Source organism: Aplidium turbinatum, chromosome 7 (assembly GCF_918807975.1).
Source record: "Aplidium turbinatum chromosome 7, kaAplTurb1.1, whole genome shotgun sequence".
Lineage (NCBI taxonomy): Eukaryota > Metazoa > Chordata > Ascidiacea > Aplousobranchia > Polyclinidae > Aplidium > Aplidium turbinatum.
Window position 1 is genome coordinate 20,322,988 of NC_137478.1, and position 15,734 is coordinate 20,338,721.

The 15,734-nt window shown below is 37.7% G+C and overlaps 1 protein-coding gene across 1 annotated transcript; it reads left to right on the plus strand.

The window, feature by feature from the left end:
* Positions 1-3,135: 3,135 nt before the first annotated feature.
* On the plus strand, positions 3,136-10,099 carry LOC145774695 (macro domain-containing protein RSc0334-like). Its single transcript, XM_082585987.1, has one exon. It carries the CDS (start codon positions 7,825-7,827, stop codon positions 8,638-8,640), a length of 816 nt encoding a protein of 271 aa, XP_082442113.1. The 5' UTR covers positions 3,136-7,824; the 3' UTR covers positions 8,641-10,099.
* The last annotated feature ends 5,635 nt before the right edge of the window (positions 10,100-15,734 follow it).

Genomic DNA, 15,734 nt, shown 5'->3' on the forward strand with positions numbered 1-15,734 from the left:
CCTTCCACAGTTTTCTACAGGCTATCGGATTCATTGTTGATCGTATTTGTTAATATTTTTGCTCTGTTATTTTCAAGTGGATTAGTTGTTCTAGGTATCTAATGACTTTGCTGAATGTGTGGCGTTTTCTACTTCGATTTCTTTTTCCTACTTTGTGTTTTTTTTTTCCTTGAGAATGATTCCACATCAGTGGACTCCATATCTGACAATAGTTGTTCAGTGGTAAAACTTGCAGAACCACTTTCAGCTTCGACGTTTTTTTGTTGTGTATGGAGGGCACGTTTTAGATAAAAATGTACCGATATATCCGGAATGGCCCGCTTCGGTGAATCCGATCCCTTAACGGGAGATTTTTTCAATTTTTTTTTTAAATTATTGGGTATCGTAGCCTAATTATCATTGCCGTTTTAGGGTTAGAGGTTAGGAACTCACCGAATCGGACTCACTGAATAGTAGCAGACCCCGATATATCGGTATCGGTGATATCGGCCATTTTTTGAGTATCGGTATTGGCAAAATTTGGCCAATACTGTGGCCGATACTAAACATGCAAAAAAAAGGCGTTTGCTGCGGATTTTCTGCAGAAGCAAAGATATAGATTTTTTAAAGTGGTAACTAACGTCACATTGATGTCGGGTCAATCTTAACTTTTTTTTTCACTAGCCCACCGGACTAGTTGTTCCCCGTTTTCACTAGCTCGCACGATTTTTCACTAGTTCGACCAGTTTACTGACTTTTCACTTGTCTGATGCTGTATTAACAATAGTGATAACTACCCAGCTAACACTCAGCGTTAGACACTTTGTAGTAACGTTGAATCAGCATTTGATCACGATATTATTATTGTAACTGTCTCCGCCGCCAGTGTAGCCAAATCGTTTGGCATCCGCTGGCTTCGATCAGTCTTTCAACAAGGTTGATAGGATCTCCATTCTGTTTTGTCCTTTGCGATGTTTTGCAATCGATGGAGATGTGGTGTGCTGAGCAAGGATCCCAGGCCAAGATTCCCAGGCAAGATCACGATATATCAACAAAAAACGTTAATTTCGCTAACTGTTGCTTGCTGGCTTTGTGCTGGCGACTACCACGTGTCGTGTCTAGCAAAAATGTGAGAAAAAAGTAGTCACGTGCTCAGTTGACTGACTTTGCAGCCTTCTTCGTGCAACTTCGCCTCTGGCAAGCAAATTTCTGCAGTATTTCAGAGTGAGAGTGACGTCGCCAATCGCCATTTTGTAAACCAAAACTCTTCACCAGCGAATATTTTCACTAGCCAAGACTAGTACTGCAACATTTCTACTAGTCCGTGCGAATTTTCACTAGCCATTGGCTAGCGGACTACCGCTAAGATCGAACCCTGGATGTAGAAAAATAACAACCTGTTCAAATATTTGATACCTCACACTCCCATGACTTCATGCGCGCACCTTTTGGCATTGTTTGCTTACAGTGATTCTTTCACTCAAACAAAACGATTTGTTTGAGTGAAAGTGAACGCCGGAACAGTAAGGATGACCAAATTCGGTCTTATGTGAAAGATATGACACATACTGACAGGACACCAGAAACCATTAACATCACAAGGTAATAAAAAATCAATTGAAGTTTCTTTACTTTTTTCATCAGGTTAACTCAGCCATAGATGTTTCCATTATCTATATAGCAGCAACATTTCATTGTTTGGATCAAATTTGCTGCAACAGCCTTTTTTTTTGAAGATTCAACTTAGTTTTTAAAATGTTTGCCAAACTTCTAATGGAAAGCCTGTTTCTTAAACAAGATTTGGTGAGTTTTTGCAGGGGGTGATTTTTTGCACAATCAGTGTGTTCGTAAGCATAAGTCCAATAGGTGATGTTGTTTTTTTTGACCTCATCTGGTGCTGATATTAACTCTGTATTGATTGTATTGTTCTTCATATAAATTAACATCTTCTAAGGTAATGTATGGCCTGAACGCCTCATAGAATATTCCAAAACATTCCAAATAAAAATATTCAGGTTGCAAATACTTCATTTTTTGAAAATGGTCAATGTTCTCAGGAATTCTTTTAAGAGTTTTCTTGAAAGCCAAGTTAATAAACATTGTAGCCCTCTCTTTTATTGCTGTTATTTCATGGTTTGGTAGATTAGTGTTTTGCAGACAAGTGATACACAGTTGGCAAGCACTGGGTTGTAGCAAGTGCTCTTTCCATCTGGAATTAGTGAGAAAACATTAAATGCATTGACAATTGCCATTTGAAAAACTAGGGTACACAACTTTTGTAATCCAGCACTGTAAAAACAGGAATAGTTCATCATACAGTTTCAATGGATTAACCGACTCGCTTTCAAATTTGTCATTCAAATTCTTGAGCTGCTTGACAATTGGCTGAATGAACTGCAGATACAACTTATTCACAGGATTGCAAAACATCCCATGCAAGATTTCAACAGTGTAGCATATGTCAGTGGCTTTAGTCTGTCTAAACAAGTTGCCCCAGTTCACCCCATTGATTTAAAATTGCAGTTATTGCTGGCGCATGGCTAATCCAGCTGGTATTTGCAGCACCAGGAATAGCAAGAGGGCTATCACCATCATCCAAGTCCCTGTAAACTTGTTGGTACGTTTCCTTTCTTTTTGAAGAATGACTAAACCAATTATATGTTCCTTAAGAAATTCGATATTCCAAGGCAGGAGAGTGATACTGTTGCTGCAAGCCCAAGGCAAGGAATGACAAATGCATTTCACCAATATTACATTTGGAACTTCTTGCTTAAATAAAGAATACACCAAGTGATTTCTCCCGCACATTGTGCTTGCCCCATCAGTACCCAAACTACCCATGCCTATGACTTGGGAAAGTGGCAAATTGCACTTTGCCAATACGTTTGTCAGTGTATGGAATAACCCTTCACCTGTACAGTCATTGACTTCCACCACAAGCCCAAGAAATTGTGTTACCACATTCTCTTTTTTCACAGAGAAGTAGCAAACAACAATGCTCATTTGCTCTGTGACACTTATGTCAGTTTTTTCATCAATTATGAGTGACACAGGTGAAGTGTCAATATTTAGTAGAAGTTGCTTATGAAATGCAGAGCCAATGACATTGTTAATTAAAGTTGTGCATTTAGTGCGTTTCAAAGAGAAGGTTTTTGAAATGTCAGAATCTTTGAAAATGTGCATAGTACCTCAGATAAATGGTCTGCAGTAAGCAATGAAAAAAAGTTCTCCACGATTGCTCAAATGTACCGATAACTGAATCCTTGTTTTGCTCTTCGAATATTGACAAACAAGTCTGTAATGTTATAGTTTTTGCTTTTTAAAGGTGCACTGGTGCAGCCTATGTGAGGTTGCAGCGTCATTCAACGGGATAATTCCGTTTTCTTTACCAAGATTCACGGCTTCACTTGCTACATGAGATATTTAATCAATAATTAATAACACCGGATCTTCAGGTGTATAACGTACATGTTTTATGAAGTGCTGAAGGTAACAGTAGGTGACATTTTTCAACTTTTTCATTATTTTTTTCAAACAATTATATAATTGAGTTTACCTGATTTGACTGTGCTGATTCCGAATTTGCAGTCAGAATTCACCTATCACGTCACACTTTTTTGCAAAAATTGAATGAAAATTTAACTCAAAATCGGTTGTATTAAGGGCGCTTGTGCCCTATTACAGGTCAAGAGCTTCGTCCGTGAAACTAAACATAGCCGGCGCTTAACTTACTCAATTGGATTTGAGATTTTGTTAGCTTAAACCTCTTAATTCTAAACCCTAGACCCCAATAAAACATAATTATGCTCATTTACTCAATAAACTTTTGATTCAAACAACTTTTCTTTCCTATTCCTTATTGGTGTGTGGCATGAGTTTTCTTCTTTTAGCTTTTTTTGCTGTCTCACTATTCTTGCAGTCGTGTTTCAGGCACCAACAGTAGTATGCCATCAACGTTACATCCCATCGCCCTTGATACCGCGTTTCCATGGTTTTAATGTCCTGGTGAAAACGTTTACCATGCTCCTCACTCATGTCACCCAAGTTTTTCAGGAAAATTGTTCAAATGTGCTTGTAGAAAATGAACCTTTAAACTCATTAGACATCCAAGTGCTTGCTAAAAAACTAACATGTTTTCTGCAATATTTTGGTAATTCGGATCTTCTGTATTTCAAAGAAATTTAGATACAACTTTGGTGAAAGAGAACCATGCTTTTTTTCCATATCCGTCATGGTAATAAGAAAATGGAGGTCTTTGGTGAGTGTTTTGATCTGAGGTCCAACAAATACACCCTCTATAACTTTCTTGGCACTCAAGTGAGGAAACTTTTCCCGAATGTATTTAAAACATGCACCTTCTTTGTTGAGAGCTTTTACAAACTGTTTCATGAGACCCGGTTTAAAATGGAATAGTGGAAGTATAACATTAGATCTGTCGATAAGAGCAGGCTGGAAAACATTTTAATAGCCTGGTGTGAGATACTCCCTCAACGGCCACTCACGTTTAATCCAATGATTTATCCTGATTTAGCTGTCCCATTCACACATAAAACAAGGGTACTTTGTAAATCCAGATTGTTGACCCAGTAGCACATTTAGGACTTTAAAATCAAATCAAACTTTTTATGTATGAGTGCTATATTGCAACTTCGAAAGCAAAAGTTTCATATTTTCGTAAGACTCTTTCATGCTAGTTGAATGAGCTGCAGGGAAAGAAGCAAATTGATTTGTATTGTGCAACAAAACAGCTTTTAGGCTTGATTTTGATGCATCAATAAAGAGGCGCCAGTCGCTGGGAATATACACTGTTTCCAATTTCTCTATAAGACCTTGAACATCCACACAATAGACTAAAGAGGGTTCGGAGGCAAAGAAGCGTGTGTATTCATTCTCACGATGCTTATACCAAGCAAAAGTGGTATCAGTGCTAAGCATACGATTGGTTTTCAATCTGGAACCCACAATCAGAGCAGACTCTTTTGGCAGATTTAAATTTCTGACAACGTCCTTTAGTTCCACTTGATTGAACTTTGACTGCTGATCATCATCACACTCATACTCGGAACATTCTTCAGACAAAGACTCTTCGCTGAGAGAATCTTCTTCAACTGTTTGTAATACGTTTTTAGAGACAATGGAATTGGGACATCTTGCCCATGAGGAATCAGTCGTATTGCGCAAGGCAAGTTAGGGCATTGAATTCTGTGCTTGTTTTTGACATTGAATCTAAAAACAACACATGAGCAAAAGTAACATTCTTTTCCATGTCCATTCGGCTCTCTTCAAACCATTGGCACACCAAATGCTAAAGATTTTTGTTTTCCAATGCTCCACTGCCTCAATGATGACATGCATGTATGACACACTTTGTGCGGGGCCCATGGATTGCGGCTTAGCCACAATCAACTTCACCTCACCATTGTATATTCTGAGAACAAACGAAAGCATCACATGACGCTATCACGTGACATACAGCAATTGTGTATCGCAAGATATGGGTGGCCCAACGTGCCCCGCCGGCCCAACTTCCTCCAGTCTCCCCTACTGGAATTCCATGAAATTCCCAATTTTGTCTTCCATATTGGTCTTGCATAGGCGTCTCAAATTGATCTGAGGGCCCAATGAATACTTGTAAATTACCCCAATGGCGGCCATACACAAAAAAGTCACATAAACAAAAAACACAGTAAGAACGCAATAAAAAAGATATATACCGTAGTACTAGTAAGAGCACAATAAGAACGTAAAAATTGCAATAAAAAATAATATTGTGGCCTAGTAAGACCAAAAAAATAGAAAAACATTACTAAAACACAAAATTATCCATCGACCTGGACCTGGAGAACAAAAACGTTTAAATTTTGAAGAACTGACTGCTGCAAATACCGAAGTTACTATTACAGTTAACTTCGCTTAAACTGACCACCATACCATAATCAAAAGTCAAAAACATGCCTAAGTAGTAGTCTAACTACACTATTTTTCTAATCCTGCACACCAACACATTTCCAAGTTTACAGCTTAGCACTTTTTGTCAAACCTTAATAAAGAAAAACAAAAAAATGTGATTTGTAGCAGACGCAGTTTAATTCTTCCTGGTTTAAAAAAGTTATAGTATGAAACGTGACAAATTTGGTGATGTGAATGACAAGCAAAAATTTGCTTTGTTGACTGATAAAACAAAAAACTCTAACCGTTACAAATTGGATGAGTTTTGTGAAAGAGGGTTGAAAAATACTTTATTTTTAAATTAATTTGATCACTTTTATAAACATTTCAAATTTTAGTAAAAAGTGACATGGTGTAATTAACCATTGTTGTTTTTCAACATTATATACTAATACTAGGTAGTAGGTACGCAGTAATTGAATAGTAAGCTATCTCAGGTTTGTTTTCGCGCCTAGCACGACATGGCTATTCCTAATATTAAATAATTATATAATTGAACTATTTTTAAATAATTAAATAATTATTTATGTTTATGAACTGAAATTATTTGTATCGAATCTCACTTTATTTTTAGTCATATTCAAAATTGAAAAATCGACATTTTATGTGGCTTCAATAGATTTTTTCCAACTGTGTTATAATAATATTTTACTCAATGATTGTTTTCCAGCTTTAATATCACTTTAATTTTTAACTGTGGTCAATTTTTTTCATTGATGTATCAGGTACCGTTCTGCATATCAATTTGTGTTAGTTAACTGTTGGAAAGTCGTCATTTGCATATTGCTTACAAGAATGCAATTAGAATTATTTATCAGTTGGCCAAACAGAATAGCATTTGCAAACATGAAATCACTTGTGTGTAACATTGCACAACCTTTGATGCATTATGAGTTTATGACGTGAATATACTTATCTGTGTCAGAAAAAAGTGAAATGTCACCCAGCAATTTTGTCTTAATTAGGTCTGACTGCTATCGTACATCGACCTACTACTTCTACGTTCTTTATTACAAATTTACAGTCACATGATGCATGCTTTTTTCTAACCGCGATGTTTACCGCATGTGACTTTCTACAATCTTAATGTTTTTGTATGTTTGCTTCACTAAGGGCTTAGGTTTACCTGTTGACATATATTTTGTGCCGATCTGTTGGGAATGGTTTGGTAGTGAGTTTGATAGCGCTCTTTTTTAATTTCACAGTGCTTTTTTTTCATTGGGGAGCTTAAAGTTAACCCAGTTTTTTCAATTCTAACTGATGTTTTTCTGATGCAAAATGTATATTTCGGTTTGATGTAAGAATACTGGTAAATTTTGTCTATTTTGTTATTTCCAGAAGTGGGCAGTAGCGTGCTACTTTTGTTTCGCCGCTACTAGTGTGCCATGAATCGTTTTTAGAGATTTTGGATGGACATACCAGAGCATAAAAATAAAATTTTACTTAGAGCTTGTTTTCTATTCGACGTTGAAATGGCAGTGTGAACGAATGTGCAACTGAAAGATGGTGTCATTCGTTTTTATGGTCATTTTGACTTCACAAGCTACTAGAAATGTGTCAGTTTAGGACACAAGTAGCGTTTAGAAGTGGCGTTAGCACCACTCTTTTGCCGCATTGTAGCGGGAGTGATAGCATGCTGCTTTCAAAGTAGAGGATGTCCAGTGTCCACCTCTGTTTATTTCATTGTATTTCTTCTTCTGATGCATGACTTGTCTTATAATGAAGCCTTATACATGTAGCTATTTAGTATTAATTTCTTAAGTTAATCTAAATGTGATGCATTAGTGATGCACGTCTGAAATAAATCTTAGTATTCAGATAACAACTATCTCCCGAAACTATACATACTATATATACTTGGTATGTCATTTATTGATGCAAGACTTTTTTATCTAGATGACTATGAATTACTCAGTGAGAGCAGATTTGAACAATAAAATTGAATTGCTGTTTGCTGATATAACTACTTTGCAAGTGGATGCAATTACAAACGCTGCCAATGAAAGTTTGCTTGGCGGAGGTGGTGTCGATGGGGCTGTACACCATGCAGCTGGCCCCGGTTTGCTTAAAGCATGTAAAAAATTAAAGGGCTGTAAAACAGGTGATGCCAAAATTACAGAAGCTTTTAACCTTCCCGCAGAATGGGTTATTCATACAGTTGGACCAGTTGGAGAGAAACCACTTCTTTTGAAAAGCTGCTATCGCAGCAGTCTTAATCTTGCTAAGAAGCATAATTTGAAGTCCATCGCCTTTCCTTGCATTTCCACTGGCATATACCGTTATCCCAATAAAGCAGCAGCTGAAGTGGCCCTCAAAACAGTACGAGAGTGGTTGGAAGAAAATGAGGATTCAAGCTTGTCAAGAATCATTTTTTGCTTGTTTGTTGCTGTTGATGAAAAGTACTATAAGCAGCTTAAGCTAAAGTATTTTCCTGTAAGTGATCAGGTTGGGACATCACCAACTCCAAAACAAGGCTCAGTGCACTTGTCAAAACATGGTTCATCGACTACTCATGGTGGGCATGATCAACTTTTCGCAACTGGAAACAGTGAACTACTAGAAACGAAAAATGCACAAAAGGATGTTCTAGATATTTCAGCTGTGTCACTGCAACCAACTAAAGTAGACAATGCAACTCCTGCAGAAGCAAAAGGAAGTGAAACCAACCAACCCATTGTTCTTGAATGCGGATGTTGTGCTGGACTTTTATAGTCATCTTCATGAAAGTTGATCTTTTTGATACTTGACGCTATTCAAATTGACAGATTTAAGTTCATTAGCTCGAAGTTGAAGGGTCGACAGTTATTAGTTTTTTTTTTAGATCAGTAGTTTTCAACCAGGGTCCCGCGGAACCCTTAGGTTCCGCCGGTAAGTCTAGGGGTTCCACAAGTTTACATTCAAATCCGAGAGTCTATTTTATTATTATATGCATATTGTTTAAATATAATAAAATATTGATTAGGTTTGCCACTATTAATAAATTTGCTACACTTTAACATGTTCGCTGCAATCCCGAATTTTTGTTGTTTTCTTGTGGTGCGATTACCTTTAACTTTCTGCTTTCCCGCCAAATTTCGTTGACATGTTTTCTTTGCTTCAAGGAGTTCTTTCAGACAGTTTAATCATTTGTACACCGGTGGGTCAAATCGCCGTGAACGACTGAACGTGTTATTAATTAAATTTTATTAATCAAATGATGTTTTTTGTATAAGGCAATTAAATTATTGAACAGGGGTTCCTCGAGCTTTTGGAATGTTTCATTGAGTTCCGTTCCACCAAAAAGGTTGAAAACCACTAGTTTAGATGTTCTTGGTATTTTCTACAGGTGTCCCGCTTTGCCCCGCCTACGTTTATTGCTGAAATATGTGTTTTTATGATTGTTTTTAAATAATATTACAAAGCCATATAAAAGTACCATCTATGAGTTACGGCACTTTTTAAAACGTCTTTGTGATGTTTTTAAGCTAGCATTCGAAGGAAATTTTGGGAAAATTATGAATTAGTTTTGTTGCATTAGAATACAAAGACTAAATAAAACCAACACTATTAAAAGTTTTAAGTCTTATCTTAAACTTGACATTGGTCCTGGCTTCTGAAACTAACTAATATACTTTGATCAAGAACAACGATATGAAATTCACAAATGATGCAAGATTTTAAATCTTAAAACTCAACACAAAAGTCGCACACAAAAGCGTCTTTTCCATTGTAGTCAGAACACTTATCATGGCACTATGTCGCACACTTGCTGCATTGGATCCAGTCTTCTTTAGGTGGATCGTCATATAAGGAAAATTAGTCAACACTTCTGATTTTTACCCTTGCGCTTTCTTGATGTGATTTGAGCAGTAGAGGAGAGATTTATGCTACAGAAACCCTTACACTTGCTGTTGATTGGTTTCTATCCGAGAATGGATGTGTAGCAACTGGCAAGGTAGGGGGGGTCGGTCTGGACTGGGTTGCTTGAGATGCATGGTGATCCTTGAGAGCGATGGTGCCTCCGTAAATTCTATGTAAATTTGTTTCTCTAAATCTTCTGCTGCACTTTTCGACTCAGGCGAAACATTAAGTTCAACGTTACACTCAACCAAGTTATTTCCTTGATCACTCGCCGTTGATTTAGTATTGTTTGAGCATGAGCATGTTCGAGCGAGAAGTAACAGTCTTATAGTGATTTGTTTCTCGGCAGCCGATTTGTAGCAAGAATTGACAGCGACAGACACGTGTTTCGCCCATGAGGCTGGGCTCATCAGTATCGCACCGTATTCTGCCACAAATTTATTCGACCACCGCTTTACCAGTCAGTTTAACTCTTAAAAGAGTATGTACTTTCATAACTGAAGGAATATAAACCACTTCTTTAAACTTTTCCATCAACTGGTGGCCAAGATGGCCGACTTTTCATAAAAACGAATAGGGAGCGCTAACGACAATATCTGCGAAAATAATCCGCTGTCCCACTTTTCCTCTACATCTACTATCACAGGCACAGTACCAGCCAGTAAACCATCACTTTTTACATTGATTAAACATGGCACAAATAAATCGTCGGGAAAAATATTTTCATCCAATGGAAATATTCCAGTCTTTTGAAGCCTGAAGCAATGTTTGCCGGAGTGAAAGCTTTACCACTTAACCCTGCCAAGTCATGTATTGTCAAATACGACCCTGGGTTTGACAGCAACCAAGAGTTGCATGCAGTATTGTAATAACCGTTGAATGGGCCATAGATTGAAATATCCAAAGGAGAACAGTGCGGTGGAAAAGTTAATAATGTAACCCCATTTTCATTAGCAAGGTTAATAATTACATCAACTGATAAGTGACTTTTATGATTGTGCATTATCAATACTGATGGACTTGCTTTCGATGCATTCATATATTTTAAAAAATGCTTAGAAGTCTCAACAAACAACTTTGTGTTCATCCATCCAGATTGACGGGCCAAACCAAGACTGCCATTTGGAGCACCATTTAACATATGCGATATATAATGCACACGTAGAAATATATATGCAGGTTTAAGAGCTTGGCCAACTGCATAGTCACTGATACACCTCGCTCTGCTGATGTTAACTTTCCAACTTGCTTCAAGCCTTTTTCCGCCAATACCCTCTTTGGATTTTGTACTGTTGTGATGCCAGTTTCATCCAAATTTCAAATATTATTTGGACTTTAATTTTTGTTCAGAAAAAACTCTTTAAATTAAAAAAAAAAGCTTTACATCATGCCTGGTAAAGGCCATGGAACGAGCCAAGCTAGTAGCTTCAGAAAGTCTCACGGCTAGACTTTTGTCGATCTAAAAACTTGTAAAACCAGTCTCTTCCCGCTAAGCCATTTTTCCCAACTGGTAGGAATCACTTTGCCATTAGGTTTAGCAAATTGAAATGCTAATTGCCTTCTCGAGAGAGACCATGGAACATTCTAGACAAATTTATCAGGTAGGCTACGACGACAGTGCATCTTCTTTACATTGATTAAACACCTAAAAACATATTGTACATATTCAAATAAAAGGAAACAATGTCATGTTTGTAATATTATCCATGATGAAACTCGCAGCCTTTTCAAGTTTTTAATAAAACATTTAAAATGGTAATAAAACTTTTTCAAGAAACTGAAGCATGACACTTTTTATTGTACGAGGCTTAGTTTAAGATAAGGTGCCTTTAACTCTGTAGTATTTTTTTAGAGCTAATTGAGATTGTAGCAGCTAATAACTCCAATCGAGGAATCGTCATTGCCTTCATTGGTGCAAGTCGAGTTTTTCCCAATAATAGGCAACTGTGAATACTGTTTGTTGTGTCAACTAGCCTGAGGTAAGAAGCAGCACCATAGGCTTCTTCCGATGCATCTGAGAAATGGTGAACTTGGGCGTCTTCGACAGCACCAAAATTTAAAGGCTTATAACACCTTGGAACGTTAAGTGGTTCGAGCATTGGCTGAAGTTCTACCATTTTGTCCACGTGGCTCATCCCAATCTAATTTCAGTTTACAGAGCTTTTGAGAAAGCACTTTCAGTGGTTGTACAGCAGCAGCACCAAGACCAAGGGGTCGTATGTAGAATTGATTACTGAAAGAATGCCTCGACGTGAAGCTGGTTTAATCTTTTTTTATTTTGAAGCAAATGGTATCATTTTCCACGTGCCAATAAAGTCCAAGTGCTCTTTCAGCAGGTAGGTCATTTCGAGAGAGATCCATATTTGACTTGCAGCGCTCTGACTTTGGAATTGATTGGATCACTTCTCGGTTATTGCTTATCCATTTTAAAATGCAAAAACCACCCTTGGCCAGTAGCTCACGAAGTTCCCTTACCAATTTAACTGCTTCTGAAACATTTGCTGTTGAAGCCAAGCAATCGTCTACGTAGAAAGACTCTTTTATTGTATCTACAGTAGTTGTACTGAAAAGAGATGAGTTGTCTTCAACTGTGCGTTTTAAAGCAAAGTTTGCACAACTTGGGGAGCAGTTAGTGCCAAAAATATACACATTCATTCGGTATTCTTGTAGGGGCGCTTCTAGATTTCCATCTTTCCACCATAAGAATCGGAAATGATCACGGTCTTGTTGAGGAACTTTTACTTGATGAAACATAGACAGTATGCCTTCTTGAATAACAATTGTTTCACGGCGGAAACGAAGAAGAACGCCGACCAGGTTATTTGTGATGTCTGGGCCTTTCCATGCATCCTGGGGACATCGGTAACGTTTTCGGTATATTGATTCATGATCATGTCATCAACAGACCTTTTATAGTCTATGTAGAAATTAGCGTCCCTTTCAAACTTTCGTTTCAAGTAAATAATTTTTTGGAAAGCTTGAGATTTGAGGGTAATTTTAGGTCCGGATTTCGAACGGGCAAGTCGATTTTCGCAAGTCGAGTGCGAGTCTTCCAAAAGTTTGATACTAGATTTAACAGATTTCATGAATTGAGCTTGTTGAACAGATAATTCGGGTTTACAGTTAACAATTGAGTCAACAGCGTCAAAGCACATGTCGCACATTGGATGGGTAGAAGTTTTGGTAAAGAAAGATTTAGTTTTACTTTGATCCTGTTTGTTGTTAGGATAATTCACTAGCCAGCCAACGGCCGTTTTGATGGCATAATAGCCACCTTTTGCTTGTATTACTTCTTGTGGTTGGAGAACGTACGGATTGTCATTGCCAGTAAGGAGTCCTACCTCTGCGTCAACATCGGGAATCGAGATGTTTGCAATTTCTGGAAAGTGTTTAGTGTCTTCTAGGGTAGGAATATTTGCATTTGAAACAGGAATTTGAAAGGTGGAGTAAAAAGAGCTAAGAGAAATGTATTTGTTTTCGCCAAAATCTGACATTTCGGCATTTGTGACCACCTTTACTTTGTTACGTTTGCCAGTGTTGTTTAGCGGGATGGTACAAATATTAGTTTCTTGACGGTCAGCAATTAGCAATTTTTCTATCAAATCATTTGTTATGAAAGATGTTGTACTCCCACTGTCCAAAAACGCTTGCGTAGTGATAGTTTGATTACTTCCTTGCAGGCTAACCTTTACTGGGATTATTGAAACCACAATAGATTCGTGGATGTTAGACCTGGCTTCTACGTCACTCAACGTTAACTGGGATAACATAGGGAGACACGTCATTATTTGTTTGCATTAGTTGCTGAATTCGATTGAAATTCTCCGTTTATATCAACATTTGAAGTAAAACTACTAGGCCTAATTAGTCTTTAGAAAACGTCATGCAATGCTCAAATGAATGCAGAGGGCTTAAGTAAAAAATTCGGCAGTAACAATAGGAAAGCGGCCTTTCTGCGCATTCGTCTCCCTACCATGTTCCGTTACCGAGTTATAAAAAATCCCCTATTTTTATCCCCACACGAGTTTCAACCACGCGGTGCCACATCTAAATGACTTAAATAAAAATTGCATTTTTCAAATCAGAGTACAAAATCTCATCATACGCAAACCCAAACGCTTTTAATTTCAAAAGTGTGAAAAAACAGTGTTTGTTCTTACACTCTGTTGATTGTACACGTACTATGACGCATTCATACGAAAATCAGTCGTTTTTTAGAATAATTCAACGTCTACAGACGTCGAATCTCTGTAAAATGCGACTGATTTGCTGTCTGGCTATATGTAGCTTGCCGAATTTGCCAACGTTGTCTTTATATTTGGTTTTTCAATCTTTCTATTGTTCATGCATGCCTATGATGTTATTTCTGCTACGAATGTCGACAAATCAGTCATTTACGCCTACGGTATACTACATTGTGCTATAGGAGGAGTATGCATGTATGAGCTGTATCTTCAATTTCAAATTAACAGGAAACGATCATGGCTCAGTAACAAAGTTCAAACCATAGCGATTTATATAAGTCGTTATGGTTCAAATGTAGATTAATTCTTGCACTTGATTTTTGTATGTTGTCACACAGACAGAATATGTAAAATGGCTTGCATCGGTGACAGTTGCGTTGCTTTATAATTGTTTCACTCCACTTGATATATCACTGTTTATTGTTAATGCGTTTGAAAAGTTTTTAATGACAAAAAAACGTAATTGATACTGTCTGTGAGCCCACAACACAAGATATACCTTACTTTACCAGATTTCTGTTCTGCATCAGCTCATCTGTAGCCTACCAACTTCTGTAAAAACAAGTTTTTCTGTCGCAGTTTCAGAATTCGGGTCAGTTTATTTGTATTTTTGACCATCGTAGCCGATCATAGCACTCGAGAACATTGTCCTCGGACTGAGACACGATTCTTTGAATGCTGCTGTCAGTATTGCGTAGCCTATTTGTAGAAACTTTAAACTACTGACGCAAGTCCATTAACCGAAATTGACGAAGGGAGGAGTTCAGTTCAGTTTGTTTGTATTTCTGACCATCACAACGAAAAAAACAACCTATATGACAAACATAAAAGAGGTATAGAAAAAGGTAGAAGCTACAAAACGCGGACGTTGTAACGGACGTTTCCGATTGTTGAAGTGCTGTTACCGAGAAATTATTCCATTCACTAGGTGCCGCTGAGTGGAGAGCAGTCCTGAAATGCGTCGCTCAAGCGCACACCCCGAGAGTCGAGCTTACGCCGCGTGATCTTGAGCCGGGTGCGTAACCACTGAGCTAACGGGGCGGACAGTAGCCTATAAGGATGGTCATTTTATTTTTGTTTGGATGTCAAACGTATAGCCTACATAAAACAAAAACGTACAGTGTGCATCCAATGAGAGAGTGCGAAAGACCGTAGCCCTGAAGGCGTAGGAGGTCGTGGAGTCTTGCAGAGCTTTATCCTGGCAGTTTCGTACATTATCCTTAGAGTATTCGGACCAGGAGTAGAGTTTGAGTCACAGACGCCGGAGTCCAGAAAACCTGACTCTGTAGGCCTACCCCTCTGGCTTTATTCTATTTTGCCTAAGTAAAATTGCGCTTTAGGGCGTAGCGATCCATTATTTCATCATATAAGTTTTCCTTTCTTTTACTATTGTGAACTAGTTTAACCTAAATTTATTTCTTAAACATTCTGTAATTTTCCATGTTAACTGCTCCCGAAGTAAATAGAAAAAAGGAAACAGAAAATAAAAGGGTTTGTTCGTCCTTTGACGAGAGCTCACATCAAACCAGCTCAAGCTGAGCTCACTTCCGAAAAAATAAAATAGATTATGCAGTAGGCCTATGTAACAATTTGACGACTGTTGAAATGTGAAAATTCGTAACCCTTGTTTCGTTATTCTACAATGTTTAAATTCCTTTTTGCTATAAACCTACAATATTATATGAACACCTTCTGAGAACTTAAAATTATAATTCGAATAAC